Source organism: Drosophila hydei, unplaced genomic scaffold (genome assembly GCF_003285905.1).
Source record: "Drosophila hydei strain 15085-1641.00,03,60 unplaced genomic scaffold, DhydRS2 tig00008119-arrow-pilon, whole genome shotgun sequence".
Classification (NCBI taxonomy): Eukaryota; Metazoa; Arthropoda; class Insecta; order Diptera; family Drosophilidae; genus Drosophila; species Drosophila hydei.
In genome coordinates this window covers 93,810-120,161 of record NW_022045830.1, presented here as the reverse complement: position 1 = coordinate 120,161, position 26,352 = coordinate 93,810, and the positions used below count along the sequence as shown (strand labels likewise).

General features: G+C 44.1%; 7 protein-coding genes across 8 annotated transcripts; 2 read left to right on the top strand and 5 right to left on the bottom strand.

Moving 5' to 3' along the window:
• Positions 1-3,028: 3,028 nt before the first annotated feature.
• LOC111597767 (proline-rich extensin-like protein EPR1) lies at positions 3,029-4,178 on the top strand. The gene is made up of 2 exons (XM_023312625.2): positions 3,029-3,155; positions 3,229-4,178. The coding sequence occupies exons 1-2, from the start codon at positions 3,029-3,031 to the stop codon at positions 4,176-4,178; spliced, it is 1,077 nt and encodes a 358-aa protein (XP_023168393.2).
• An 8,734-nt stretch (positions 4,179-12,912) lies between these two features.
• Positions 12,913-15,253, top strand: LOC111598919 (tenascin). The gene is made up of 2 exons (XM_023314389.2): positions 12,913-13,007; positions 13,070-15,253. Exons 1-2 carry the CDS (start codon positions 12,974-12,976, stop codon positions 15,148-15,150), a joined length of 2,115 nt encoding a protein of 704 aa, XP_023170157.2. The 5' UTR covers positions 12,913-12,973; the 3' UTR covers positions 15,151-15,253.
• A 675-nt stretch (positions 15,254-15,928) lies between these two features.
• LOC111598920 (phospholipase A1-like) lies at positions 15,929-17,494 on the bottom strand. The gene is made up of 3 exons (XM_023314390.2): positions 17,407-17,494; positions 17,062-17,344; positions 15,929-17,008 (listed from the first exon to the last, which is right to left on the bottom strand). Exons 1-3 carry the CDS (start codon positions 17,444-17,446, stop codon positions 15,991-15,993), a joined length of 1,341 nt encoding a protein of 446 aa, XP_023170158.2. The 5' UTR covers positions 17,447-17,494; the 3' UTR covers positions 15,929-15,990.
• Positions 17,495-19,035: 1,541 nt separating this feature from the next.
• Positions 19,036-20,197, bottom strand: LOC111603248 (phospholipase A1). Of its 2 annotated transcripts, none has more exons than XM_023320756.2 (2): positions 20,119-20,197; positions 19,036-20,048 (listed from the first exon to the last, which is right to left on the bottom strand). In XM_023320756.2, exons 1-2 carry the CDS (start codon positions 20,156-20,158, stop codon positions 19,078-19,080), a joined length of 1,011 nt encoding a protein of 336 aa, XP_023176524.1. In that variant the 5' UTR covers positions 20,159-20,197; the 3' UTR covers positions 19,036-19,077. The 2 variants fall into 2 exon arrangements, with proteins under 2 accessions (XP_023176524.1, XP_023176523.1); XM_023320755.2 differs by having other exon boundaries at positions 19,036-20,051; positions 20,119-20,175.
• Positions 20,198-21,436: 1,239 nt separating this feature from the next.
• Positions 21,437-22,562, bottom strand: LOC111603256 (phospholipase A1-like). The gene is made up of 2 exons (XM_023320763.2): positions 22,503-22,562; positions 21,437-22,447 (listed from the first exon to the last, which is right to left on the bottom strand). Exons 1-2 carry the CDS (start codon positions 22,540-22,542, stop codon positions 21,477-21,479), a joined length of 1,011 nt encoding a protein of 336 aa, XP_023176531.2. The 5' UTR covers positions 22,543-22,562; the 3' UTR covers positions 21,437-21,476.
• Positions 22,563-22,938: 376 nt separating this feature from the next.
• Positions 22,939-24,087, bottom strand: LOC111598921 (phospholipase A1-like). Its single transcript, XM_023314391.2, has 2 exons — positions 24,024-24,087; positions 22,939-23,962 (listed from the first exon to the last, which is right to left on the bottom strand). Exons 1-2 carry the CDS (start codon positions 24,067-24,069, stop codon positions 22,983-22,985), a joined length of 1,026 nt encoding a protein of 341 aa, XP_023170159.1. The 5' UTR covers positions 24,070-24,087; the 3' UTR covers positions 22,939-22,982.
• A 430-nt stretch (positions 24,088-24,517) lies between these two features.
• Positions 24,518-25,731, bottom strand: LOC111598923 (phospholipase A1-like). The gene is made up of 3 exons (XM_023314394.2): positions 25,668-25,731; positions 25,345-25,609; positions 24,518-25,283 (listed from the first exon to the last, which is right to left on the bottom strand). The coding sequence occupies exons 1-3, from the start codon at positions 25,705-25,707 to the stop codon at positions 24,566-24,568; spliced, it is 1,023 nt and encodes a 340-aa protein (XP_023170162.2). The 5' UTR covers positions 25,708-25,731; the 3' UTR covers positions 24,518-24,565.
• Between the last annotated feature and the right edge of the window lie 621 nt (positions 25,732-26,352).

Below are 26,352 nucleotides of genomic sequence, written 5' to 3'. Positions count from 1 at the left end.
AATCGACTTGTAGGGTCGCATCTCAATGACGGGGCCTCCAAAGCATCGCCTGGCTCCCTCACAAACAACAACAAGAACAACAACAACAACCACAATAGCAGCAGAGTCGATGAAACGCTGTGGCAATGATAGACAACAATTTTTTTGTGAACAGTCAGGTGGCACTTGAGTGCAACAAGTGGCAACAACGCCGGCTCAAGTGCATTCTTCAGAGCATCAGTCTATTTATAAGCTGCCAGAAATGCGTTGTGGAAATACCCACCAAAAAATAAAATAAGATGACCTGGCACACACGTTCACAGCCCAAATCGTACGAAGGGCAAACGCAAATGCCAATAAGTCGCGCTAAGTGCAGGCAATGCCAATGTGGAGACCCGAAGACAAAGGCAAAGACAAAAGTAAAAAAGTCGCCTCGCTGGCTGCCACTTGGCGGCAGCTACTGCACAGGTGACCTGATTTTGAGCAGACAACTGCCCCGCCCCCTGCACAGCGCCTTTTTGAGGTGATGTCGCAACGCGATCGCCTCGTGTTGCAGCTGCTTTGTTACCTTTTGCGCCCTCTGCTACAGCTCGCTGTCGGCACTTGGCTTCCTCAGCATGTCCAAGTGCACCAATTTCAATTGCTGTTGTTGCTGTTGCTGACGATGACGTAAAGCAGCAGCAGAAGCAGCCGCCGACCTGTTGCCTGTCGCCGTCTCACCTTTTAAATACCTAAATACAATTTCTCTCGCAGACGCGCTTCAATTACGTTTGATAATTTGTGGCCAACGTAGATTCGAGTGCTTAAACTCATTTTTATGCTGCTTACTCCCTCTCAATCTATCTCTTTCTTTATACAATTTCATCAATTAGTGTTTGTTTTGGTAGCTTCATAGCTTTCTTGATACCCTGGAAACAGGGCAGCCGCAAGAAGGGTCTTTGAAATTCAAGAACGAGCTTAGCTAAAATTATAGATGTATGGGCATATAGCTATTGATATCGGGCATCATATAGTATATCTCTATATGAAACACATGTGATATGTAGCTCAAGTTACCTATTCATATTACCTGTTCATAAAAATAGTAGTGCTGCACTACACTAGAGAAACTAAAGGAAAATTTAGTTTTTATATATTTCTCTATGTAGAACTCAACTTAAAACTCTTAAACTAGTTAAGCAGGGTATTTGGCAGTCAATTACTCTCACGTAGGAAGCACTTTTACCTGCTTAATTTTATTTGGCTGCAATTATAAAACTTTTTGATTTGATTTGATTTGATTTTCTTTTCATTGTTTCGTAATTGTTTAAAAGCTCGTGGCTCACGCGCTTGTTTGTGTGTGTTGTAGGTGTTGAAAGTGTTGCCAGTTGACAGTTTTGATGATGCGCGCGCGCCCGGCCCACTTGGCGTATACGCAACGGCCTTGTCTAAGCGGCTATTTCCTGTTCAGCTGAAATGGGACCAACTGCTGTTAGACATAAATATTTGCTTAATGGTTTTGGCTGGGCATCGAGGGCTTCAGCTTCAGCTGAAGTAAATCCCCGACAATGCTAGCCAACCACAGCGGGTCATGAATGAAGAACCATCAATGGAACCAACTTGGCGATGGGAAGGGGCGCGGGGTCGTAGGAACATCCAAGTCCAAGTTTGTAATCGTGGGTCACTTTCGTTTTCAACACAACATTTTCGAGTGTGTGCTCCAATTGTGAAAATAACACTTGGCACACTCAAACGAAGGTTGTTGTGTGTGTATTTCTCTCTATTTGCGCATCCGTAAGATATATTTTGGAAATTACACTCAGAGAAAATTGAGCAACGATTGTGCTGAAGCATCTATTGCTTACTGTTTCTGGTAAATTTTGCTGTTTGAAAAATCTGGAAATTATTGATGAACTTGAAAATATTTATTTAAACAAAATACTTTACCTAATAATTTATACATTTTTATATAAATATTTAAGTATTTATAAATATTAAAAATTTCTTATACAACAGATCTTTTAGTCATGTATTTTATATATTTTTATTCAAAAGCTTAAGAGCTTATAAAATTGTTAAGAATTAATTTTAAAAATTACAAAAAAATATTTAAATAAATAAAATGTAATTGAAATTAAATAAATGTATATGTATTCATTTTCGGTCTTCATATTCTAGCAACTTGATGCTTTATTATATTCTGGAAAAATTAATGTTATGCTTAATGAAAGTACAAATATTTTTATTTTTTACTATAAATTATTTTACTAAAAATTGTTCTAAAAACAAGAATTTTCTGTTTTGAGAATATTTTAAATTCTTCAACTCGGTTAAGTTACAAAATGCCATGGAAAATGTTCGCTCAGTGTATGTGGCAAAAAAAAAGTGGCACGTTTTTAAACGACCTTAAGGCCAGAGTTTGAGGCTGGTGGAAGCCGTAGCTGATGGTGTCGTTGCCACGCCGACAGGCCCCAGGCAACATTCAAGAGGCCACCCTGGCAACAAACTCGCACACACACACACTTACAATCATTCGATTAGCGGTAAATAAATGTATTTTTCCAGTTATTTTGTTGCTGTGCATTTGGCTTGCAACTTGGTACAATTTCTCGCTTGGAGACATCAAAAGACGAGCGGACAGCATTGGCAGCTCGAGAGTTAAGCTCCTGCCCAGCTACGAACTCTTTTAGGCAGCGCGCTCTCTGTGCAGGTGTGCGTGCGTGCGTGTGCGTGTGTGTGTGTGTTAGCGGCTTTTGATGTTTAATTAAATTCATTTTTGGCTGTGGCCTTTTGTAATGAGATTTTGGCCAGTTCAGCTGCTCAGCGTGTTGCTGTCTTTGCTTTTGCTGACTGCTTCTCCGCTTCGCTCTCCCAATCGAATCATATAAATGCTCGTCGTCGAGTTCAGTGGGGCATCAGTTGAGATTTGCGCTTTCCAATCGAACCACTAGCCGCAGTCGAAACTAAAGCAAGCATCAGCAACTGTCCAGTCGATCAACAGTTCAGCAATTCAAGGATTACGTGTACTAAGCTTAGTGTGAAAGAGACCCAAAGACTCAAAGTGTTTGCCATGCGCGCCTTCTCGCTCCTCATTGGCTGTGTCGCCCTGCTGGGCGCCGTCCAGGCACGTCCTGAGCCGCCATCGCCCTACTATGGATTACCACAGCAGCAGAGCCAGCGTGCGCTGCCTTTGAATGGTGAGTGTCTTAATGCTGCACTGGAGCTCGACTCTATCTCCAACTCCAACTCCCTTTCTTTTCTATATCTCAGTGCATAATGCGCCGTCACACATCTACCAAGGTCTGCCCCAGGAGCAATCGTTTGCCAACTTTGCCCCGACGTCGGCTCAGCCTCAAATGAACTACCTGGCACCCAATCAGCAGCTGGAGGAGCAGCTGGCGCCTGCCGCAGAGTCACTCAACTCATACGATGACTCATACAACATGGCGCATCGTTTGTCGGGAGTGCAACATGCCAGCGGCTATAACAATGCGCCACAGGAGACGCGCGTGCACAAGCACATCTATGTGCATGTGCCGCCCAAGGATTTCGAGCAGGAGGACGCCGTGCAGCCACGCGTGCACCATGAGCTGGGACCCAAGCAGAAGCATTACAAGATTGTGTTCATCAAGGCGCCATCGGCTCCGGCGCTGCGCCCGCCAATCGTGCCACCACCACCACAGAACGAAGAGAAGACGCTGATCTATGTGCTGCACAAGAAGCCCGATCAGGAGCAGGATATTGTCATTCCCTCACCGCCACCCACCAAGCCGTCCAAGCCCGAGGTCTACTTCATCAAGTACAAGACCAAGAAGGATGAGGTGCCCGTCTATGGACCGCCTCCAGCTGAGATGGAACCACGTCAGGCCACCGCCGATGACTTTGCACCCATTGCCGATGTGTCCGATGTTCTGCCCACGACCAGCGCACCCGAGCTGGAGCAGCCCGAGCAGCCCGCTGCCCTGCCCTCATCCATTTATGGCCCGCCCACAGCACCCGCCTACACGGGCGAGGAAGTGCAGACGACGCTGGCCGCACCTGCCCATCAGTATTTGCCCCCAGCCACGGCAGCCGGCAACGAGGAGCCCTCCATGGCGCCCATCATTGTCGAGGACACCGAGCAGCGTCAACCTCTCGATGCAGCTGCACCCACATCCGGCCATCTGCCCGCTGCCAACTACGGCCCGCCCAGCCGCTACTTCCTGAAGAAGATCAAGTAAATGCTGCAGCGCATCTTCTACTTAGTCTAAATGGCGTGACACGCCCACAAGCTCACACACACACTCACACATAGAGACTCACACATTTACAGAGCTGCACTCGCTTGTTGCCTTTCCATAAAAAAATTGTTAAATTGTTTGTTAAACTGTTTGTAGACAATAAAATTCGAATTTACTAAAGTTAAATATGTTTTATTAATTTATGATTATTTTTTGCTTTTTGCAATTGCATAAAAATCGAGTTTGTTTAAGGCTTTTGTTAACACGTTATTGAAAGTCAACGACAATTGGCCCTGTCTTGGCTCTTTAAAGCTTGACCTTGAGGCCTTGACGTCGCGTCGTTAACAGCTCATTTTTTCTCTTTTTAATTGGTTACGTTTTGTTAAGTCTTGAACGATTTTCCGCGTAGGAATTTATATTTCGAAATTGAAAGATTGTGCGTGTGATAAAAACGACATAAAATGCAATTTATATACACATATATATTAACAAATTAATATGCTAATTAAAAGAGAGACTTCTTAATATTCTTACATACAGATGCCTAAGGGCAACAAAAACAAAAATAAGCTGCAACATTTTAAGCTCACACTTGTTGCCAGCAGCATGTTCCCAGCAAACCTCAATTGCCACTGTTTCTACATCGAACTCAACAAATAGATTAAATTAATAAACAGTTGATTAAAATGCACAACCGTTTTTTATGCATTTACTGTTTATTTTATTTTAAAATGTACTCAAAATAAAAAGAATGTAGTCAGCTTGTTCAACAAGCCTCTCAGGCAATGCCTGGCAACATTCTAAGTGCGCCAGCAGCATGTGCTTGGCAACATGTTGCGAAGCTGGCATGCTTTTGGCGCCAAAGTCCTAGCTATTGCGCAGAGTATGCAACAAATGCAGCCGAAGTTCTGCCGTCCGTTCGTGCATGAGCTTCGTGTCGAATAGAACTTTTGCTTGCCGGCTGATCTCCATTCAGTCGTCCACTGACACCAGTCACGGAATCCCGCAATTCAGTTCGGTTTTAGTGTTCGTGCACGACGCAACGTAATGGCGGCAGCGGCTGTTGCTTTTGGTTCTGAGCAATTTGTTGCTTGAGGCTTTGGCGTCATTTCGCCATTTCGCGCTTTCAGTTTCAACTGACCGACAGCGACGGCCGCCGTCCGTTTACCGTTTCTTGCGCGCGCTTTATAACGCGAATCGCATCAATTGATATTATTTGGGCACATCATTTACGCAACTGAAACGATTTGTTTATTTGAAATGCCAATTTGAATGTGCCCAGCACGCGAACAATGCGCACTATAAACGCAGCAATTAATTAACTGCTTATCAAGACGCTTTCTGCAATTAATAAAGCTGCGAGACGGCCAATGAGTCGTCGTATGCGTGCTATACCAACAATTTGTTTAGCCTGCGTGCGTGTGTGCTTGAAGAAGTGCTGCAAATGCAAATGTGAAAAAAATTGTGCACATTAGTGAATGTCGTCGGGTCTGTTAACTGTTTGTATTTGCCATTGCTATTATCCCGTTAAATGCTAATTTCATCACCTGGGAGCTCGACACCACGAGTCGCCAGACCGAGTCGCTAAACTTTTTGTAAGTATATCCCAACCAAATATATATAAACATTTTGTTCTCCAATATTTAGAGCTCAGTCGCACTACTATTTTCATGAACACAGCTGTATATATAAATTCCTAACTTGCTGCCCTGTCACATGCAAGCTTCTCTGCTAGCTGTTGCTCCTTGTGCTAAACTCAATGTAGCTTTTCATACGCTGCTCACATAGCGCCAAAGAGTATATTGGCTTTGAGTCAATGTTGAGCTTATTTTAAGTAAAAGTAAGTTTAAGACTAGATAGGCGGTAAAAAAATTATAAAAAATATAAATAAAAAATGTCTTCAAAAAAAAAAAAGTCAAAACGGATAATTTTAAGAATTTTAAAACTTGGTCAATAGTTTTAATATTTCATTAAATCACACATTTAACTTTGATAAAATAATTTTGTTTTGTTTAAAATATAATTAATAATATTTATTTATTTTAATATTTGTTACATGTCTAAAACATTATTTAATTTTTTTTTTAGAATTAATTTGATTAAAATTTAGTTTTTCTCAAGAAAAATTTAAAACTTAAATTTTCTGCCATCTTTTCACCATTGCAGGGTATTGCATAGTCGGCTACACTGCTGTTCTGACTTTTATTTGTTTCTTTCTTGTGTTTTTCTATGCTGCATGCTACTGCACTTGTTGAAAGACAATTTAATGAGCCTCCGTTTAGACCTGCCTTGCACTTGGTTAGTTCCTTTCAGATGGCATTTGACCATTGTTTGCGTTTGCATTGTTTGAATAACTTTTGCAAACTGTTTGCTATCCACAGTAGACTTTGCATTGAGTACTTGCCAGAGGACTTAACACTGAGTACTCGGCAGCCAGCCAGCCAGGCAAAGGCTTCACTGTACAGTACTGTAACAATGCCAAAGTATTTGAAATATATTTTCAAGTGAAACTTTTGTGTTACCTCACGTGCGGCTTCAGTTGGCAGCTGTCAGCTTGTTTGCTGTCAGACGTTAACACGTGCCGTGTTCCTCTTCCAATGTACCGAATCATAGGCCCCCGCCCCGAGGGAGCAACTATAATTGACATTCTTGTGGCCAACCCTTGTCACTGCAGCAGTTAATAGCTAAAGTTAGTTGTCAAAATTTGTTTTTTTTTTTTGATTCTAAATTTGTGTGAAATGCTGCAAATTCGTATCCAATTATTTATTTTCTTTTTATTAATTCTCTCAGTCATTAATTATTATCACAATTTATTCCATTTGAATTCAATTCTTTGCCAGTTGCTATCTGCCGATGATGCAAAAGACATTTATTATGCTTTTATTTAGTTGTATTTCTTTATTGATTGCATAGAAGAGTCCCTGAAGGTGGGGGGGAGTTGGCTTATTGGTCAACCGGATATTTGCCTCGATTGCTAGCTGATAAATCAGCTCTGCTCAATTTACAGTTATTGTTGCATTTGACTCTACCTCTGTGTGTGGGTGGAGCAACGGAAGTGCCATAGCAAAAATAACATCTGATTTATTACGCATACGCCGCATTGTGCCACATGCAGAAAAAAAGGAAAAGCTTTTTTTGAGCCCTGCCTTTGGCCAATTTTGTGCGCAGACAGCTGCCTGCTGCCAGCTGCCGGCTGCCAGCTATGCGAGCAGTTAGTTAATTATAAATTATGAGCGCAGGGGGCGCTGGCGACACATGAAAGTGTGCCGCCGCCTAGGAATTATTTAGCGCCCATTATGTTGGCCAGAGCCAGACACATATGTTTGCTTTGCTGCTACTGCTGCAGGTGAGCGCATATTTTATCAGCAATTAACAGTTGAATCCGCTTGGCTTAAGAGCCTGCAGCGTGTTGCTTCCTTTCTTTGTCTTTTTGGGCAATGCCTTTTGGCTTTAAGCAGTTCCTTTGTTTGACTTGGCCCAAATAAACACTTGGCTCGGTTTATGGCGGCGTGTTTAATGTCAAAGCATGTCATGAGGGCGAACATCAGTTGGCCTCAGCTTTTACGGCTAGGCGCTTCTGGTTTCAGGAGGTGGCATACAGTGGGCGAATTTAGTCAAAAGTGAAGAAATTCTTAGATAGCAAGCTATAAGGCAAGTTCTAGGCAACTCTTCTAGATATAGAGTCAGCTCTACGAATTCAAAACTTCCACGAAATATGATTCAAATATTTATGTTAATTTATTTAAGGAAAATGGAATTTTTAAGCAATTTTATGTTATATAAATTTAAATTTGCCACTTTCTCCAAGTGTACTTCATTTGCTGTAATAAATGCGTGTGAGTTCAGTTGCTGTTGCAGCGCTTAAATTTACAATGGCTGACTATATATTATTTTATGCTTGTAAATATTCATAAGTAAATAAAAAATAAAGAAGAAGAGAGGAAGAGATAGCGAGAGGGAGTAGAAAAACTCAGTCGTTACTTTAATCAATATTTCAATCAATAAAAGAGTCCATCAATGCTGAAACGCTTCCGGTGGCATCACGTTTGGCGCTTTTTGGGCATCATCATTATAAATAAACATTTGAAATGGCGCAAAAAATATTATTAATAATCAAATCGAATTGCGGCTGAGTTTCCGCTTTTGGTGGTTTATCCATTGCGATCGTGACAAATCGCTCAAATGGGTGAAAGCTAAATTTCATTTGGCACCTGCATTGTCCAGCAGGTGATATAAAACAGCAATTCAAATTGATTTCCATTCAAAGTAGTTACATTTTAATTAATGTTTTGATTGCCATTCAGGCCTAATTATAAATATTGTTTACATTTACAATGCAAATAGAGGAGCAAGAGACAGACAGAGAGAGTGGGAGAGCGATACAGAGGCTGCTTTAATTATTTGACTATTTTAATGTTTTTGCTTTTGTTGGCACAAAATTCACGTTTCTGCTATTCGACTTAATAATCTGTTTATAAATCAATTGAAATCAGTTCACGCAGCAATTAACATATAATTAGGTGCAGAATTTTATTTCAGCTTAGCGCCAAATATTTGAAAGCAAAAATACATTTCTCTTGTTTTATAAAAGTTAATGTTTTGCTAGATATACCATAAAATATATTTATATATATAACTCGAGCTCAGCAATAAGGCAAATGTTTATTTTCTGTTTATTAGGCATATTTCTAAATACACATATATAATTATATGTTTTAAGTTATAGTTGCAAAAAGATATATTCTTTATTTAAACAAAGTACAATTATTTTTCTTATAACAAATTACAATACTTTTTCTTCTTCACTGTAAATCAAATTTGTCGTTGTTTAAGAGCAGAGTAGGACTTTGTGCATATATTACTATATATATTTCTTTAAATATATATTATTTTATCTATATAGATTTATCTATATATATATATATTATTTTATCTATTTTAGATATAGTTTTTATTGATTAAATGTTTAAATATTTAGTCAATCTTTTAAAATTATAAATAGTAACTAGTTTGCTAAAGAAGACACAGTTTAACATATAATTTTAAGGGCTTCCCGTAAGAAGCGTGAAATATTTATATGTGGCTTCAGTATATATATAATATATGTATATAAGTATATACAATTATATATATAAGTATACAATTATATATTTCTTACGGTTACCAAAATCTAGTCTGAAATAGCTCACATGAGAATTGTGTCCAGTTTCTGGATACCTAACAGGTGCTGCCTGGGCACTCATATACATAAACACTTCTAGCCTTATATTGTGTTGGTTCTTAGCGATGCTTCAGGATCTTGTTTCTATGTTCAATCTTGAATAATATATGAGAGTGGCAACCCAAATGTGAATATATATAACTCGAATTAACCTCAATTTTAATGCACTTAAATAAAAATATTTACTATATATGACGCAATGCCTAGAAGAAGAAAAATATAATCTAGTGCAGTCTTCTACATTTCAATTAAATATGTGTTCTCTATGTGAAAAACTCATTTGCAGGCGCATTTCATTAGCATTGCAGGCAGAATTCACTTTGACTTTTGACTTGACAAAAAATTTGTTTACTCTACACATGCCTTTGCTATTGTCTTTGGGTATTTTTGCTTTGCTTGATTTTAGTTATTTAGCTATTTTGCTATTTTGCTGTGTTTTTTTGAAAGCACTCAACTACAACACCTTTCGGAACTGAGCTAGAAGAGCGACAGCAACAAATTGAATTTGTTTACACACAAACACACACACAAAGAACTTGAGCATACAGTTGGCAAGTTGTGATAATAAAGCGTCTTGAATGTTTATAAAATTCAATTTGTTGCCATAGAAAAAGAAAGTGCTCAAGCATCTAGCCGAGAGTCACCTCCTTTGTAGTTAGTTGCTTTGCTTTGCATATTTTATGAAGCTTTAAGAAAAACTAATCCATGATAACAATCTGGCCAGATGCAAGCAGCTGGCTTTTGATATATTCAGCTGCAGCAAGGATAAAAAGAAGGAAACCTGAACCTTGAAATGAGACAAGTTTCGAGCAGCCATATTAAAAATTCCTTGACAAAGTTTACTCTTTACTTTGCTCCTTATTGCGGCTTTGTTTGGCCAAAAGTTTTGTCTCTGCCTTTTGCGATTCCTATCTCCATCTCTTTCGACTACTTTGTATACTCAACATTTTTCGTGGTCATACTGGAGGGCAATATACCGAAATGAATGTGATTAGATGCAAAAATGATGTGCAAAGGAGGAAGAGAGTAGAGCAGAGTGAAGCAGAGCGAAGTACAAAACATCTTTGGCAGGTAAATGGGGCCAACATGGCGTATGTGGAATATGCCATGATCTGTGTCGCAGCTGCTTGCCTCAAGCTAATCGTGTTTTTGCCGTCTTATGGAAACATCTTTGTATGCGAAATTTCTTTTTATATTGTGTTTCATATGTTTATCATGCACGACCAGCGGCCAACATAATCCAATCCAATTATTTGTGTAACTTTTGTACCGATGTATTCAAGGCTATCGAAGCTTGCATTCGTCGAGTTTTTTCTACGCGCAGCCAGACAAATGTCATGAAAAACTACTTCAAAACAGATAACTCTTAGTAAGCCTCGCAACTGTCTAGCCTGAGAAATATACCTAGAAGAAGGACAGCTTTTGTCTATATTCACTTACACATATCGCTTGCTGTGCGCGTATTTTATGGCAGCTTTCACTTAAAGGCCGCTTGGCTATAAATCAAATTTATATTTGTTCTCAGACATTTCAGCGTTTTTGCCAATGCATCATAAATATTTACATAGCCCGAGCTTAAGTGCAGTGAGGCATGCAACACATGCCGGCTGATCTGCACACTTGACTGGCCAAACTGGATTTGCGATGACTCTACAATATAATAAAACATAATCATAAATTAATTCAAATAAAATTGGTAATGTAGCAGCTTTATGCCTGGCAGGACCTTTTCAGTAGTTGGGCTTTTATTATTGCGCTTAGTTTCCATTGAGCTTCAACCAAGCTGAACCCACACACACGGTCTGCGCTCGCTTTTCGTTTTATTGGGTGCTCACGCTTGCCTATTGAACAAGCTCAACGACCCTAAAAGATTGTCCAAGCGTTCTAACACAAACAAATCTAGATACTTTGTTGCTGCAGTGCAACCTGTGCTTATGGCCAGCTTCGCTCTAACGGCTGCCAGTTTGATGTGCTGCAAATGTCCTTTCACATGGACCTCGAACACGTCTCCAGGCTCAATCACCAGGGACCACAGAACAATGGACAGTTGACACATTTCGGTTACTTGCGGCACTGGCGACCCTCATTAGCCGCCCCTCGAGGCAAACGTCGCAGAACTCTCAAAACTCTCAAAATGGTCAAACAATTTCCTTTCTTCTTCAGCTTCACCTTCATCTTTTCTTGAAATCAGCACAAACAGCATTAATATTTATTACCAGTATTTAGTTGTCTATACGTGGGCGACTCTCTAATATATGCTATATATAACCGACTCTGGTCGTGTGGGGAATACTCTGTGCAGGGCAGAGTCTGCTTGTAAACAAAGCAAATTTTTTTTAAATTGCTTTGCCATTCATTATGAGTCATATTTTGATTTGAAATGCGATTTATTAGAATTACTTAAAATATAAATAAATTATATGGTTTTAGACTTAGAATTTATGTTGACTTTTTGATGCTGAACTTTTGATACTAACAAATATATACATATATATATATTTATATTTATTTATATCTAGTTAGACATTTAGTGAAGCCTTTCGCCTGATTTTATCGCTCAAATATCTTGTAGTTTGTCACAGCAAGTGACACGGAGGCCTTTTAGTTATGCAACGATTATGATAAATGATTTTCACACACAATTATGCGTGTTTGTGTGACCTCAAAGGCTTTAAAGAGGCCCTGGGCACACAGAACCGTTTGCCACACGTGTGACTTCTGGCAATGTTGAATAATGAACGTTGAACTGGGCCTGCAGTGGCAATGCACGGAACTCCTTTCTGGCCGTTAAGCTGTCTGACCTTTTCGCATATTGTGTGTTCTCTGCTTCGTCTTTATGTTCTTCCGTTTTTTTTTGGTGGCTCAGTGGTGCCGTTAGGCATGTTAATATTGTGCCCTGCATTATTGATGGCCCGCCCCAAAGCGATGTGAAACAATATGAATGTGAGGCATTTCAAGCGAAGGACCTCAACGCAGCTTAAGTGAAAATAAAAATAAAATAAAACTTAACGAAATATGCAAATCACTCGACACGAATTTCTGGCATTCCACACAATTTGAATTGCCACTCAAATGAATTTTTCAGCAAAAAGAACACAGTCATCATGCAAGTCCGAGACGTTCATAATAAATGTGAAGAGACCTTTTACCTTTCGCCTCTGTGCCATGAAATCTGTTGCAAATATTTCACAGCTAGAGCCACCTGTTTGTCACCTGGAAGCGTTCTCTGAGTACATAGATATATTTTGACTTTAAGCCTGAAGTGTTTTCTGTTTTCTGTAAATAGTATTTAATTCGTCAAAAGTTTTCTGATAGCAGCTCGAGCTATTTAAGCTCATGATTTATTGCGAATTTTTGTTCTAGCATTTCCGGGTTGCTGCACAAGTTTGAATGGGTCTGTTTACTTTTGGAATGACTGGACACATGTTACATCAAGAGTGGTACAAATATTGTATTTAAGCATTTTGCTATCAGCACACAAAACAGTGCTAGATAAGAAGGAAATTCATTATTTTAATAGCTTTTGAGAATATAAAAACAGCTGCCAAGCTGAGTCGCAGCTCAGTTCTTGAAAATGTTGACAGCGCCAGTTGGAATAAATTACTTTGGTGAGGCTAAATTACCGTTGGCTTTTGTTGCAAAATGTCTAACAATATTCATCGTGGAATAGCACTCACTACAGGGCTCATACTCTATTTTGTGTATCCATTATTCGCCGCGAGCCTCGATCTTAGTGAGTCCAAGGCGTGCGTTGAGGGGACTGTTGTGTCCTATCCCCAAGACTGCTCTAGGTATTTTCAATGCCTCAACGGGAGGATTCTAACACAAAGCTGCCCCACGGAAAGCTATTTTGATCCAGCGTGGGAGGTGTGTGTCATCGATTTGACTGGCATTTGTGGGGCAGCAGCTACACAATGTACGGAAAGTCAGATTGATGTGATTCCTGGAAATAGTTGCGGCTACGCCCTATGCGTTAATGGCCGATTTAAGGAGGTAAAGTGTCAACTGGGCAGCTACTTTAATCCCACTCAAAAGATCTGTGAGATCGACGAATACGGAATATGTTCAGTTCCTTTTGGAAAATGTGTGGAGGGTGAACTAGAGGAGGATCCCAAGGACTGCGCTGGGTATTTCAGATGTGTGGATGGAAACATTACTGAACAGAAGTGTGCGAAGGGAAGTTTCTTCAATGCTGACTTGAAGATCTGCGAGATTGATGAGAACTGGATTTGTGTTCCTACGGACGAGAAGTGTGAGGAAGGTTCCTTAAAAGAGGATCCTGAGGATTGTGCTGGTTACCTGAAATGTGTTAAAGGAAACCTTATTGAAGAAAAGTGTGCCAAAGGCAGCTTCTTCAATGCTGATCTAAAGATATGCGAGATCGATGAGAACGGGATTTGTGTTCCTAAAGACGAGAAGTGTGTGGAAGGTTCCATAAAAGAGGATCCTGAGAATTGTGCTGGGTATCTGAAATGCGTTAATGAAAGGTTCGTCGAAGAGCAGTGTGCCAAAGGTAGCTTCTTCAATACGGACTTGAAGATCTGCGAGATCGATGAGGACGGAATTTGTATATCTAAAAAAGCGAAATGCACGGAAGGTTCTTTAGAAGAGGATCCTGACGATTGCTCTGGGTATCTCAGATGTGTGAATGGCCGTCTGATCGAAGAGAAGTGTGCCAAAGGCAGCCTCTTCAATGCTGACTTGAAGATCTGCGAGATCGATGAGGACGGGATTTGTAATCCGAAGGACGTGAAGTGTACGGACGGTTCTTTAGAAGAGGATCCTAAAGATTGTGCTGGTTATCTTAAATGCGTTAAAGGAAACTTTATTGAAGAGAAGTGTGCGAAGGGTAGTTTCTTCAATATCGACATAAAGATCTGCGAGATTGATGAGAATGGGATTTGCGTTCCTTCGGACGAGAAGTGTGAGGAAGGTTCTTTAGAAGAAGATCCAGAGGATTGTGCTGGTTACCTGAAATGTGTTAAAGGAAACCTTATTGAAGAAAGGTGTGCTAAAGGCAGCTTCTTCAATGCTGACCTAAAGATATGCGAGATCGATGATAACGGGATTTGTATTCCTAAGGACGACAAGTGTACGGAAGGTTCTTTAGAAGAGGATCCTGAGGATTGTGCTGGGTATCTGAAATGCGTTAATGAAAGGTTCGTCGAAGAGAAGTGTGCCAAGGGCAGCTTTTTCAATACTGACCTAAAGATCTGCGAGATTGATGCGAGTGGATTTTGTATTCGTATGCGGGATAAATGCTTTGAGAATGAGGTTGAAGCGAACCCCGAAAATAAATGTGGATACCTAAGGTGTGCCAATGGGAACTTTGAGGAATTCATTTGCGCTGGTGGTAGGTATTACAATTCGACTTTAGAAACCTGTGTGCTCGATGAGAATGGAGTCTGCGCTGGAGCTGGGCAATGTGAAAATAATGAGCTAAGAATCGATCCGGACGACTGTGCTGGCTACTTGCAGTGTATCGATGGGAAACTGGTTAAACGGCTCTGCTCTCATGGCAGCTACTATCACAGAACGATGCTCAGCTGCGTCGTGGATGACGATGGTGTATGCACTCCGCTGTCGGATCGTTGTGAGGAAGGGGAACGGGAGACTGACCCTGACGACTGTGCCTCCTATCTGGAGTGCGTCGATGGAGACTTCGTGCCACAGAATTGTGTCAGTGGCAGCTACTTCGATGCGGGCATTAAAGACTGCCTGGTGGACGAGTATGGGGTCTGCATAGCTTAGATGAAACTATTCTGTAGCCTTAAACTATAAATTCTATTAAATAAATAATATATTGCCTAAGCAGATTATTCATACACGCACACACAGCAGTCCTAAGCGCGTCCCTGGGCATTGTTAACAGAAACTTGTGGTATCATATGCTCCATTGAGCTAGGGGCAAAGTTTTCGCTGGCTGTGCATTTGGAACAGCTGCGCCGGTTTTGGTTAATGGAATAAAAGAATTATAACATTTGTTCCTAATTGACTGGCTTTAATGAGCTGTTAGCATATAAACCTAACTTTCGTCTGGAAGCAATGCCTTTATTTTGGGCGCATTAGCTAGCAGCGAATGGATGCGTCTGTGCTCTAATTAGGAATAATAAGATTCGAGGCTCGCATTCGAGTGGAACGAGAGCAGAGAACAAGCAATACGTGACTAGTAACATGCAGTCCCTGGGCTACAGATTAAGTCTACTCTTAATTAAGAGTACTCCCGCAGTGCACAATCAGCCCAATTGCCAGCTCTGAGCTTGCAATAGGAGACATCAAAGTATTTCGATTGTAATTAAAGCCGGACACAAATTTTCGATAGCAGGTAAGAGAGGAGTGGGAGAGGGAGAGTTTCAATGACTCAGAAAATACCTTGTAATGATAAGCAGACACAATATAAAAATATATTGTGTCCTATGGCTTCAAAGCACAACGGACCCTTTTTGGCCCACTCTCAATGCTAAACAAGATTTGGCTCAGGGCGTGGCACGCGCGCACATCAAAGAACATCAGCTGCAATTAAGCTTGGTTCGATTTCATGTTCGCTTTATTGATCAACTTGGAAGTCTTTGCTACAGCCCATTTGTGGGCTTAGTCCTGACTCTTGTTAATTTGCGCATTGACGAATATTAAATTCAGGATATAAATGTTCGTCTTACAACCTTTGTCTTTGTCGTCCTCGGGCGCGGGGGTCGTTACAATTCCTGGCGGCGTGGCGGTGCTGGAGCTGTCGTTTACCTCTTCGCTGGGCGTAGGTGATGTTTCAGTCTCCTCCTCGCTGGAAGAAGTTGATGTTTCAGTCTCCTCCTCGCTGGGAGAAGTCGATGTTTTATTTTCCTCAACAATTGTTGTGGGCTGCAGTGTTGTTGTCTCTCCACCTTCTTCAATGGGTTCGCCCAAGCCATATGGCGACTGCTTGTTAATGGGCACATAGAAGTCGCCCACGGCCACATGTATATTTTCGTTGGCGCCCATCTTCACGGAGCTGTAGGTGCTGCCGCAATCCTTCTTGTGTGCCTGCTGATACGAAGCACACTTGATGGTCGGGAAGTTATTCATGCGCAGCGACTCCACATAGTAGGTCACGGAGCGTTTGTGGGAGCAGCTGCCGGTTAAGTCCAAAGCACAGCCTGGCTGTGATTTGCCACCATTCGGATAGAAAGTGGCGCGTCCAATGGGCTTGTTGAAGCCCAAAGTGCCGCCATTGGTTTGAATCGTCTCCACGTAATAGGCATCATTGCTGGACAAGCGTTTTTCTGGCTTGTCATAGCTGATCAGCGCGGAGGCGGGGTCGAGACCCACCACCTTATATACGTTGCCAGTCGACACCTGCTTGGCGGCATAGCCGGCAACATGTGCACCTAGACTGAAGCCCACCACTTCGAGTGTCTCCAGGGACATCGCATAGTCTCTGACCAAAAAGTCCACCATGCGGGCAATTTTCTGGCCCGCTCCCGACGCCGCTGCCACGGAAGAAGCATATTCCAGTGAACGTCCACGTGCCCAATCCACAGCAATCATGTTATAGTCGCCGGACAGGAACCAGGCATCGCGCACGCCGGTGTTGAGACCATCCTTGTAGTTGGAGTTCCAGCCGTGTATGGTGAATCTAGTAATAAAATGGTAATATGAAAGGCAACTATGTTATGGACAGAAGTCTACCTAGTGGGATTAGTGGCATCAAAGTTGGAAGCATCAATGGATTCCGCTGTGGCCGTAATGAGCTGTCCCTCCTTCGGATTGCGTCGCGTGTACAAGTAGAAGCTAACCGCGTTAATGGAAAAATGCTCAGCGATCTCCATATTATTGAGTGATTCATAGGCGGCCAATTGACCTTGAGCCTCCCCCAAGGTCAGCCACTTGAAGTCATCGCCCACCTGTGGCACAAACCAGCCGTTCTCGCCGTGAATGCGACTCGCATGCTCCTCAATGGGCAGCGCGCTGACTGCAAGGGAAAACTTTAATTCGTATTCCAAACGCAAAGGTGCAAAGGTGCAAAGTACTCACCTGCCAGCAAGCAAAATGTGAGGAACACGATGAATACCATGACTGGGGTCTATTGAGGCAATTGACGCAGCTGACGCCTTTATATAGTTCTTTGCCAATCTGATCAGCTAGTGTAAATTAAATCCAAATATTCGTCGAATAGCAAGATATTGGGAAACCGATTAGATTAGTTGTAAAAATCATTCAGCAAATTCCTCAGAGCTAATACACTGTGCAAAATTGTGTATGGAAATCAAAAAAAAATATATATATAAAAATTGTTGAAAATATGAAATGCTTAAAAAAAGTTAAAGTGCGGGGTTAGAGACGATGCGTTTCAAATATGAAGTCTCTTTCTCTTGCGGCTTAAGAGATAGTTGCTTTAGCTAGCTACATAAGGATGGACGAACGCTCAGACGGACGAACGCTCAGACGGACGGACGAACATTCAGACGGACGAACGTTCAGACGGACGGACGAACACTCAGACGGACGAACGTTCAGACGGACGGACGAACACTCAGACGGACGAACGTTCAGACGGACGGAGGAACACTCAGACGGACGAACGGACGAACATTCAGACGGACGGACGAACACTCAGACGGACGAACGGACGAACGGACGAACGCTCAAACGGACGGACGAACACTCAGACGGACGAACGGACGAACGTTCAGACGGACGGACGAACGGACGAACACTCAGACGGACGAACGGACGAACGCTCAAACGGACGGACGAACGGACGAACGGACGAACGTTCAGACGGACGGACGAACACTCAGACAGTCGAACGCTCAGACGGACGGACGAACACTCAGACGGAAGAACGGACGAACGTTCAGACGGACGAACGGACGAACGCTCAGACGGACGGACGAACACTCAGACGGACGAACGGACGAACGTTCAGACGGACGGACGAACACTCAGACGGACGAACGGACGAACGCTCAAACGGACGAACGCTCAAACGGACGGACGAACACTCAGACGGACGAACGGACGAACGTTCAGACGGACGGACGAACGGACGAACGGACGAACGTTCAAACGGACGGACGAACGGACGAACGGACGAACGTTCAGACGGACGGACGAACACTCAGACGGTCGAACGCTCAGACGGACGGACGAACACTCAGACGGACGAACGGACGAACGCTCAGACGGACGGACGAACACTCAGACGGACGAACGGACTTGCTTAGATCGACTCAGCTTGTTGTGCTGATCAAGAGTATATATACTTTATGTAGTCTGCCACGCCTTCAACTGCCTGTTACACACACTTTTACCAAAGCACTTTACCCCGATTTCTTACTGTGTAGCCATGGCGCTATGAGTGTAAATCATATTGCCTGAGTTCCGGCAAATAACTCAGTGAAAGCTTCCATGATGACTAGCAAAATTAGTACAGTAGCGAAGTTATGCTCGACTAGAGAATACCCTATAGTGCTAGAAGTAGTTGGTTAAATTAACATCTAAAATTTTTAAAGAAGAGCGCCGACAATTGTTATACCTTACATCAATATTACGCAAGAACTTTTTTCTCTCTCTTAAGTTGCACACAGTAAATTGAGAGAAGTAATTTATGCTATTCCTCTGACCCCTTACCCCAGCCTTTCAATTCAGCTCAAACTGTACTTCTCGCAAGACAATTTTATTGTTAAACAGTCATAAGTCAGTCTAGTTGCCATAGCCGTAGGGATACTGGCTGTTGACGGGCACGTAGTAGTCGCCGGCAACCATGTAGGCATTGGTGACGGCGCCCATTTTCACGCTGCTGTAGGTGCTGCCGCAGCTCTTGGCGACGGCCTGCTCGTAGTCGCCGCAGCGCATGGTGGGGAAGTTGTCCTGGCTGACGGACTCGGCATAGTAGATCACGGAGCGGCTGTGCGCGCAGGAGCCGGTCAAATCAACACCGCAGCCAGGCTGCGACTTGCCGCCGTTGGGATAGAAAGCGCCCTTGCCAATGGGCTTGAGGAAGCCCAAGGTACCGCCGTTGGTCTGAATGGACTCCACATAGTAAGCATCGGTAGAGCTGAGACGCTTGTTGGGCGAGTCGTAGCTGTAAAGGGGCAGGGCAGGGTCCAGACCAATGATGGTGTGCACCTGACCGTTCTTGATGTTCTTGCCAGCGAAGCCGGACACATGGGCGCCCAGGCTGTGGCCAATGATCATGGTGTTGTCCAGGGACAGACCGAAGTTCGTGCGCAAGAAGTTGATCAGGTCGGCAACCTGCTCACCGACGCCGGGCACAGCCAAGACGGAGGAAGCATAGTCAACAGAGCGGGCACGACCCCAGTCGACGGTAATCATGTTCATGTCGCCGTGCGTGAACCATGCATTGCGCACGCCATAGTTGACGTAGTCATCGGCGCTGGAGGTCCAGCCGTGGATGGTTAGGCGAGTGGGATTGTTGGGGTTGAAGTTGGAGCCGGAGATGCTAGCCTTGTTAGCCTTGATTTCCTGTGCCGAGTTCTGGTTCGACTTGGTGTACAGGTAGAAGGTAACGGGATTCAGCAGGCTGCGCTCCCTTGCAGCATGGGCTTCCAGATAGGCATCGGCCATATCCATATCGACCCACTCGAAGCTACCATCGGCCTGGGGCACATACCAGCCGTTCTCACCATTAATCTTGTGCTCCACGGCGCTGGCTGCTGAATAAAATAGTTGAAGTGAATTAGGACTGGTTAACGAAAGCAGAAAGCATATTTAGAACTTTACCCGCAAAGACGCAGACTGCGAAAAGCAAAAACAGTTTCATAACGTTCAGCAAAAGACACTTTCAACTGATGTTCGGACCTGCCCCAGGCTGAAGCTTTATATAGACGCATCTTATCAAATCACGCCTAAGCTCTGCAGACCCACTTGAGATTTGGCCAATAGATAGGCAATCTCGCCAATACCTACCCCACCCCTACTCTTGCTGTTGATAATATTAAATATTAAATATTTAAAATCATCAACGTCGTGTGATCAATGATATTTAGTGCTGTCAAAGAGTATACCCTTTAGCCTTTAGCAGTGAATTCGATGCGTACTGAGAAAAGAAGAAGACAGAAGAAGAATAGAGAAAATGAAGAAAGAAGAGTTACACATTTAATATGAATCGATAAATATCGATTTTTCAATTTTGGAGTTCATAAGCATTTCATATGAATTTACCAGAGTAAAATAAATTTTATATCCCTGAATGCCAAGGCAAATATTTGTGGCAATTACAGGGCATCTCTTAGTCTCACACACAGTGCGCTAGCTGGCACATGCCCGATAGCTGCAGAAGCCTCCTAAGAAGCTCTACTTACCTACTACGCCCCTGCGCTGATAGGTGGCGAAAACATTTTTGCAGATAGCTGTGTAATGCCAAGATTGATTTATTTGGCCAGCTCAACTATTATGCCAAAGGGAGCCATAGGCATGAGACCTTAATCATATGGGCATTAGTAACGAGGCCAACTAAGCTCCCTCGACCAGCAGCAGGCAGGCTGACCAAACTGTTTGATCTGCTCTAAGCCCACAATTATGTGCACTTGTCCGGCTGCATACAGCATGCCTATGCCTGGGTCTATGCTCATCTAGTGCGCTGTGTGGGCGTTTGTTCACTGGCTAATCGTGCATCGTGCACAAGACAATGAGAGCTGCTAATTGTTGTCCCATGCTGGGCTGACCTCTTCTCGGAATTATCGTTTTGCTGTGCATGTCCGGTAATGTTTCATTTCCCATTAGTCTCCACGCAGAGCAGATTGTTTTTGCCACATATTGGCAATCAGAAATGTCATCATGATGAATTTCAAATCAATTAATTCACCTGACAGCTCGAGCAGCGTAAACAACTCTTCTGCCATTGCCGTTGTATTTATAGAAAGGCGAACAGAAAAACAAAGCAATCTCCACTTACGCCTCTCTTTCGTGACGCTCCCACTAATCTCTGACGTGTGCTCGTGCAATTGATTCCCGGCGTACGGACCCCAAGTGCTCTTTTGGCCCATTGTATCTTGATGGAGATAGGGCAAGGAGTGCCTACACTATCGAACGACAATTGTTTGCTTTTATACTTTATTCAGATCTACAGATAGCACAACTTATTCAATTTTGCCATAGGGCGCTGCGCTGTTAACAGGCACATAGAAACTACCCCCCGACATGTAAGCGTTGTAATCGGCGCCCATGCGAATGCCGCTGTAGGTGCTGGCGCACATGTTGTCCACTGCCGCCTCATAGTCGGGGCATTTGAGAGCGCCAAAGTTATTCTCGGTCACAGCCTCAGCATAGTAGGTCACAGAGCGGCGGTGGGAACAGGTGTCTACATCACAGCCGGGTTGCTCCTTGCCGCCGTTGGGGTAGAAGGCGCTCTTGCCAATAGGCTTAAGGAAGCCCAGCTTGCCGCCGTTGGTCTGAATGGACTCCACGTAGAAGGCATCTTCGGAATTTAGACGCTTGTCCGGCTTGTCATAGCTGAACAAAGGCAGAGCAGGGTCCAGGCCAATAATGGTATGAATGCGACCCTCGCCAATGGCTTTGCCAGCATATCCGGCTACATGGGCGCCCAGGCTGTGGCCAATGACCGTCAAGCGGTCCAGGGACATGCCGTGATGCTCGTGCAGGTAGCTGATCATTTCGCCCACTTGGGTGCCGACGCCGGGTACAGCCACCACCGAGGAGGCATAGTCAGCGGAGCGAGCCCTTGCCCAGTCAACAATAATAACGTTGTAGTCGCCACGGGATAGCCAGGCATTGGTAATTTCGGAGATCATTGGGTCCGAGTGATGGCCAGTCCAGCCGTGAATGACAAAGCGTGTGGCATGATCCTTGTTGAAGTGTGAGTCGCGAAGGGCTGCTTCCTTGGCGCTAAGTTCCTTGCCCTCGTGGGGGTTTGATCTGGTGTAGAGGTAGAAGGACACTGCATTGGAGCTCATGCGTCCCTCCATTTGCTCGGCGTTGGCCAACAGCTGCTCGGCCTCGTCCAGATCCAACCACTCGGAGGTGCCATCAATTTGTGGTACATACCAGCCCGTCTCGCCATGAATGCGCTCCTGAATGGGCAGGGCGCTGACTGAACAGAAGTATTACGTAGCCATTGGGCTCAAAGCTATCAAATTGTGACTTACCCAAGGTCAACAGTGCTGCTAGTACGAGAAATACTTTCATTCCGGTCACTCAAGTAGTTTTGCTATGTGGTTAGGATTTCTTGCCTTCTTATAGTCCGAAACACTTATCAGTTCTGGCATCTGATAAGCTGCTAAGCACCTGCTACATTTAATCATATAATTCGCGTGTTTATGATAGGAAATCCACTCATTTTCCCTTCCCCACTTTAGCAATGTGCTCAACCGATGATATCTGCATGATCAGTAAGCATGGAATACAATTCTCCTATTCTTAACTAATGTAGTTGCTCAGAGCTCTGATTTTCTTGCTTGATATAATAGCAAGTCCAACCAAGAGTAACTGTCTCTTATGCTGATCTCCCTAGATAATAATTACATAATTTGATTTATTTTCCAAAAAAGTTGCTAGTCTCGTGTCATTCAAAGCCTTTAAAAGTTTGATGAGCGCGTGAGAGCTATATATTTATTGAAAACAAAAACTTAGTGGATATTGCCGTAGGGAGCCTTGCTGTTGACGGGCACATAGAAGTCGCCCTCGACCATGTAGGCATTGGTATCGGCACCGAGGCGAACGCCGCTGTAGGTGCTGCCGCAGTCCTTTTTGACGGCTGCCTCGTAGTCGCCGCACTTGATGGTGCCGAAGTTGTCCTGGGTGACAGCCTCAGCATAGTAGGTCACAGAGCGTCCGTGGGAGCAGGAGCCGGTGGCATCCAGTCCACAGCCAGGCTGCTTCTGGCCGCCGTTGGGGTAGAAGGCGCCCTTGCCAATGGGCTTGAGGAAGCCCAGCTTGCCGCCGTTGGTCTGAATGGACTCAACATACCAGGCATCGTCAGAGGAGAGACGTTTGTGGGGCTTGTTGTAGCTGAACAGGGGCAGGGCAGGGTCCAGTCCGATGATGGTGTGGATTTTGCCTTCACCCACGGTCTTGCCAGCGTAGCCAGCAACTTGGGCACCCAAGCTGTGTCCAATTACGTACAGGCTATCCAGGGACAGTTGGTGGTGTTCGTTCAGGTACTTGATCATGTCTCCAACCTTGGCACCGGCACCGGGAACAGCCACCACAGAGGAAGCGTAGTCTATGGAGCGAGCACGGGACCAGTCGACAGCGATGACATTGTATTCACCGCGCGCTAGCCAGGCCTTGGTGATTTCAGTGTTCATGGAGTCCTTGTAGCTCTGGGTCCAGCCGTGAATAACAAAGCGAGTGCCATGATCCTTGTTGAAATGCGAATCGGCAACGGACGAGCCCTTGGTCGAAATTTCCTGACCCTTGGTAGGATTGGAACGGGTATACAGATAGAAGGAAACAGCATTTGTGCTGATGCGACCCTCCATCGCCTCGCCCTTCGCCAACAGATCCTCAGCATCGTCTAAGTCGATCCACTCAAAGGAGCCATCCGCCTGAGGCACGTACCAGCCGTTCTCGCCATTAACGCGATCGTCGACGGGCAGGGCGCTCACTGCAAGCCAAGAGAGCTGGTTAGACACTGTGATTAGGCATGGAACTAATAATTAAACTACCTGCGCCTAGTACTGCTACTAGTCCAATTAGACAAACTGTTTTCATAGTGGGATCAGAAGAACAAGTAATTCATCATCGGCAGCTCCTGCTTATTTATAGTCAAATTGCTGGAGCCAATCTTCATTCTGTGTCGGTTCAATAGCTCTTGAAAGGCGATTAAAATTGGTTAGATAAAGCTGAGTGTCTTGATTAAAAATCCCACTTCTCTCTGAGGCTCTCTAACTGATAATAAATCTTTATCAATGAAGGCATACATTGATGTCAGATGTTTTATGTACTGCGTGGGAAGCGACAAATTCAGATATTGTTGCTTCTAAATTTCATTCTAAGCACTTACTTGAATGATAGCTATATCGCTAGCCATAAACCCATATAGTGGAATGGATTAGAAACTCAAGGCGTGTCATTCAGGTATATGGCTAGCGTTGTAAACCCAACAAGATTAGCTACTGTAGTTATTGATTAGGCGCATAATACTTCCTAAAGCTAAACGGCTTTTGATGGTTTTCGACAAAAAATTGTTTTATTGCGTCACAGTAATTCATTGGATATTGCCGTATGGAGCCTTGCTGTTCACGGGCACGTAGAAGTCACCTTCGACCATGTAGGCGTTGGTATCAGCGCCCATGCGCACGCCGCTGTAGGTGCTGCCGCAGTCTTTCTTGACGGCTGACTCGTAGTCGCCGCACTTGATGGTGCCGAAGTTGTCTTGGGAGACGGCCTCAGCATAGTAGGTCACAGAGCGTCCGTGGGAGCAGGCACCAGTCACATCCAGAGTGCAGCCCGGCTGGTTCTGGCCACCGTTGGGGTAGAAGGCGCCCTTGCCAATGGGCTTGAGGAAGCCCAGCTTGCCGCCGTTGGTCTGAATGGACTCCACGTACCAGGCATCGGTGGAGCTGAGACGTTTGTTCGGCTTGTTGTAGTTGAACAGGGGCAGGGCAGGGTCCAGTCCGATGATGGTGTGCACCTGTCCGTTGGTGTTCTTGCCAGCATAGCCCGCCACATGGGCGCCCAGGCTGTGGCCGATGATGTACAGATCGTCCAGACGTAAGCCATGGTCGGAGACAAGGTAGTTGATCATGCTGGCGACCTTCTTGCCCACCTTGGGCACAGCCAAAACAGAGGAAGCATATTCGACCGAACGTGCACGAGCCCAGTCCACGACAATAACGTTGAAATCGCCATTGCTCAGCCAGGCGTCACGAATGTTCTTGTTCATGCCCGATGAGCTGCTCTGGGTCCAGCCGTGGATGACAACTCTGTGAAATATTAAGTTGTTAGCCCAATTCAGAGTCTTTCAACTGTGCATATAATACTAACCTGGTTGGGTTGTTGCTATTGAAGTTGGATCCACTGATGGACTTGCTGGTGGCCGTGATCTTGGTGCCCTTGGTGGGGTTGGATTTGGTGTACAGGTAGAATTTGACGGGTGTTGTGCTCAGACGAGCTTCGAACATCTCCTGCTGGTCAAGCCAATCCTCTGCCACGTCCATATCGATCCACTCGAAGCTGCCATCCAACTTAGGCACGTACCAGCCATTCTCTCCATTGACGCGGTCAGACTCGTCCAGAGCATAGGCCGAAGCTGTGGGAATGGAAAGTCGTTAATTGAGAGTCTTCGGAGTACTAATAATTACACTAACCCGCCAGTGCGCAGAAAGCCAAGAGCCAAAAAGTTTTCATATTGTTTGTGGGGTCTTTCGACTGATAAGGCCTTTCGCCCAGCAGTGGCCTTTTATAGGCCAAGCCCAAGCAGTTATCGCATGGGCAGCCATATAATCAGGCATACGATAACTAGCTTAGGCAAAGAAATTAGCATCTGATAGGCATTGTCCAAGTGCTTAAAATATTTGATTTATCTTTTAATTGTCATTTCATGCCGAACAGTAATTCATGCGGACTCGGTTGGGGTACATTTGGTGCCAAAAATAAACCCACTCAAGTACTTCAGCCTGATTAGAATATATGCAAACTGCACATACTTAAATATGCCATAACTGTGATTAAATATTCTTGTCAGTGTTTTGGAATCGACGGAAACAGCTTTTAAGCCACAAGAGCTCTTTTTTATCAGTGGCGCTGCGTACCTGGTCTGGGTGTGGTCTGGCTGTGGGCCCGTGCCTCAGCCCTATCTAAATCGATTACACTCGTTCTCACTTCTGTTAATCTGCTGTAAGTAACCCTCTCGACAGACCCTTTAATGCACTTGAACAGTTCATATCGCCCTACTCCATGGAAAAAATCAAAGAGCAACATATATATTTCATACATCTATCAACAAGTTGGTTTCATGTGTTCTTTGTGCCTTTGCCTCTCTTGGTTGTTGGT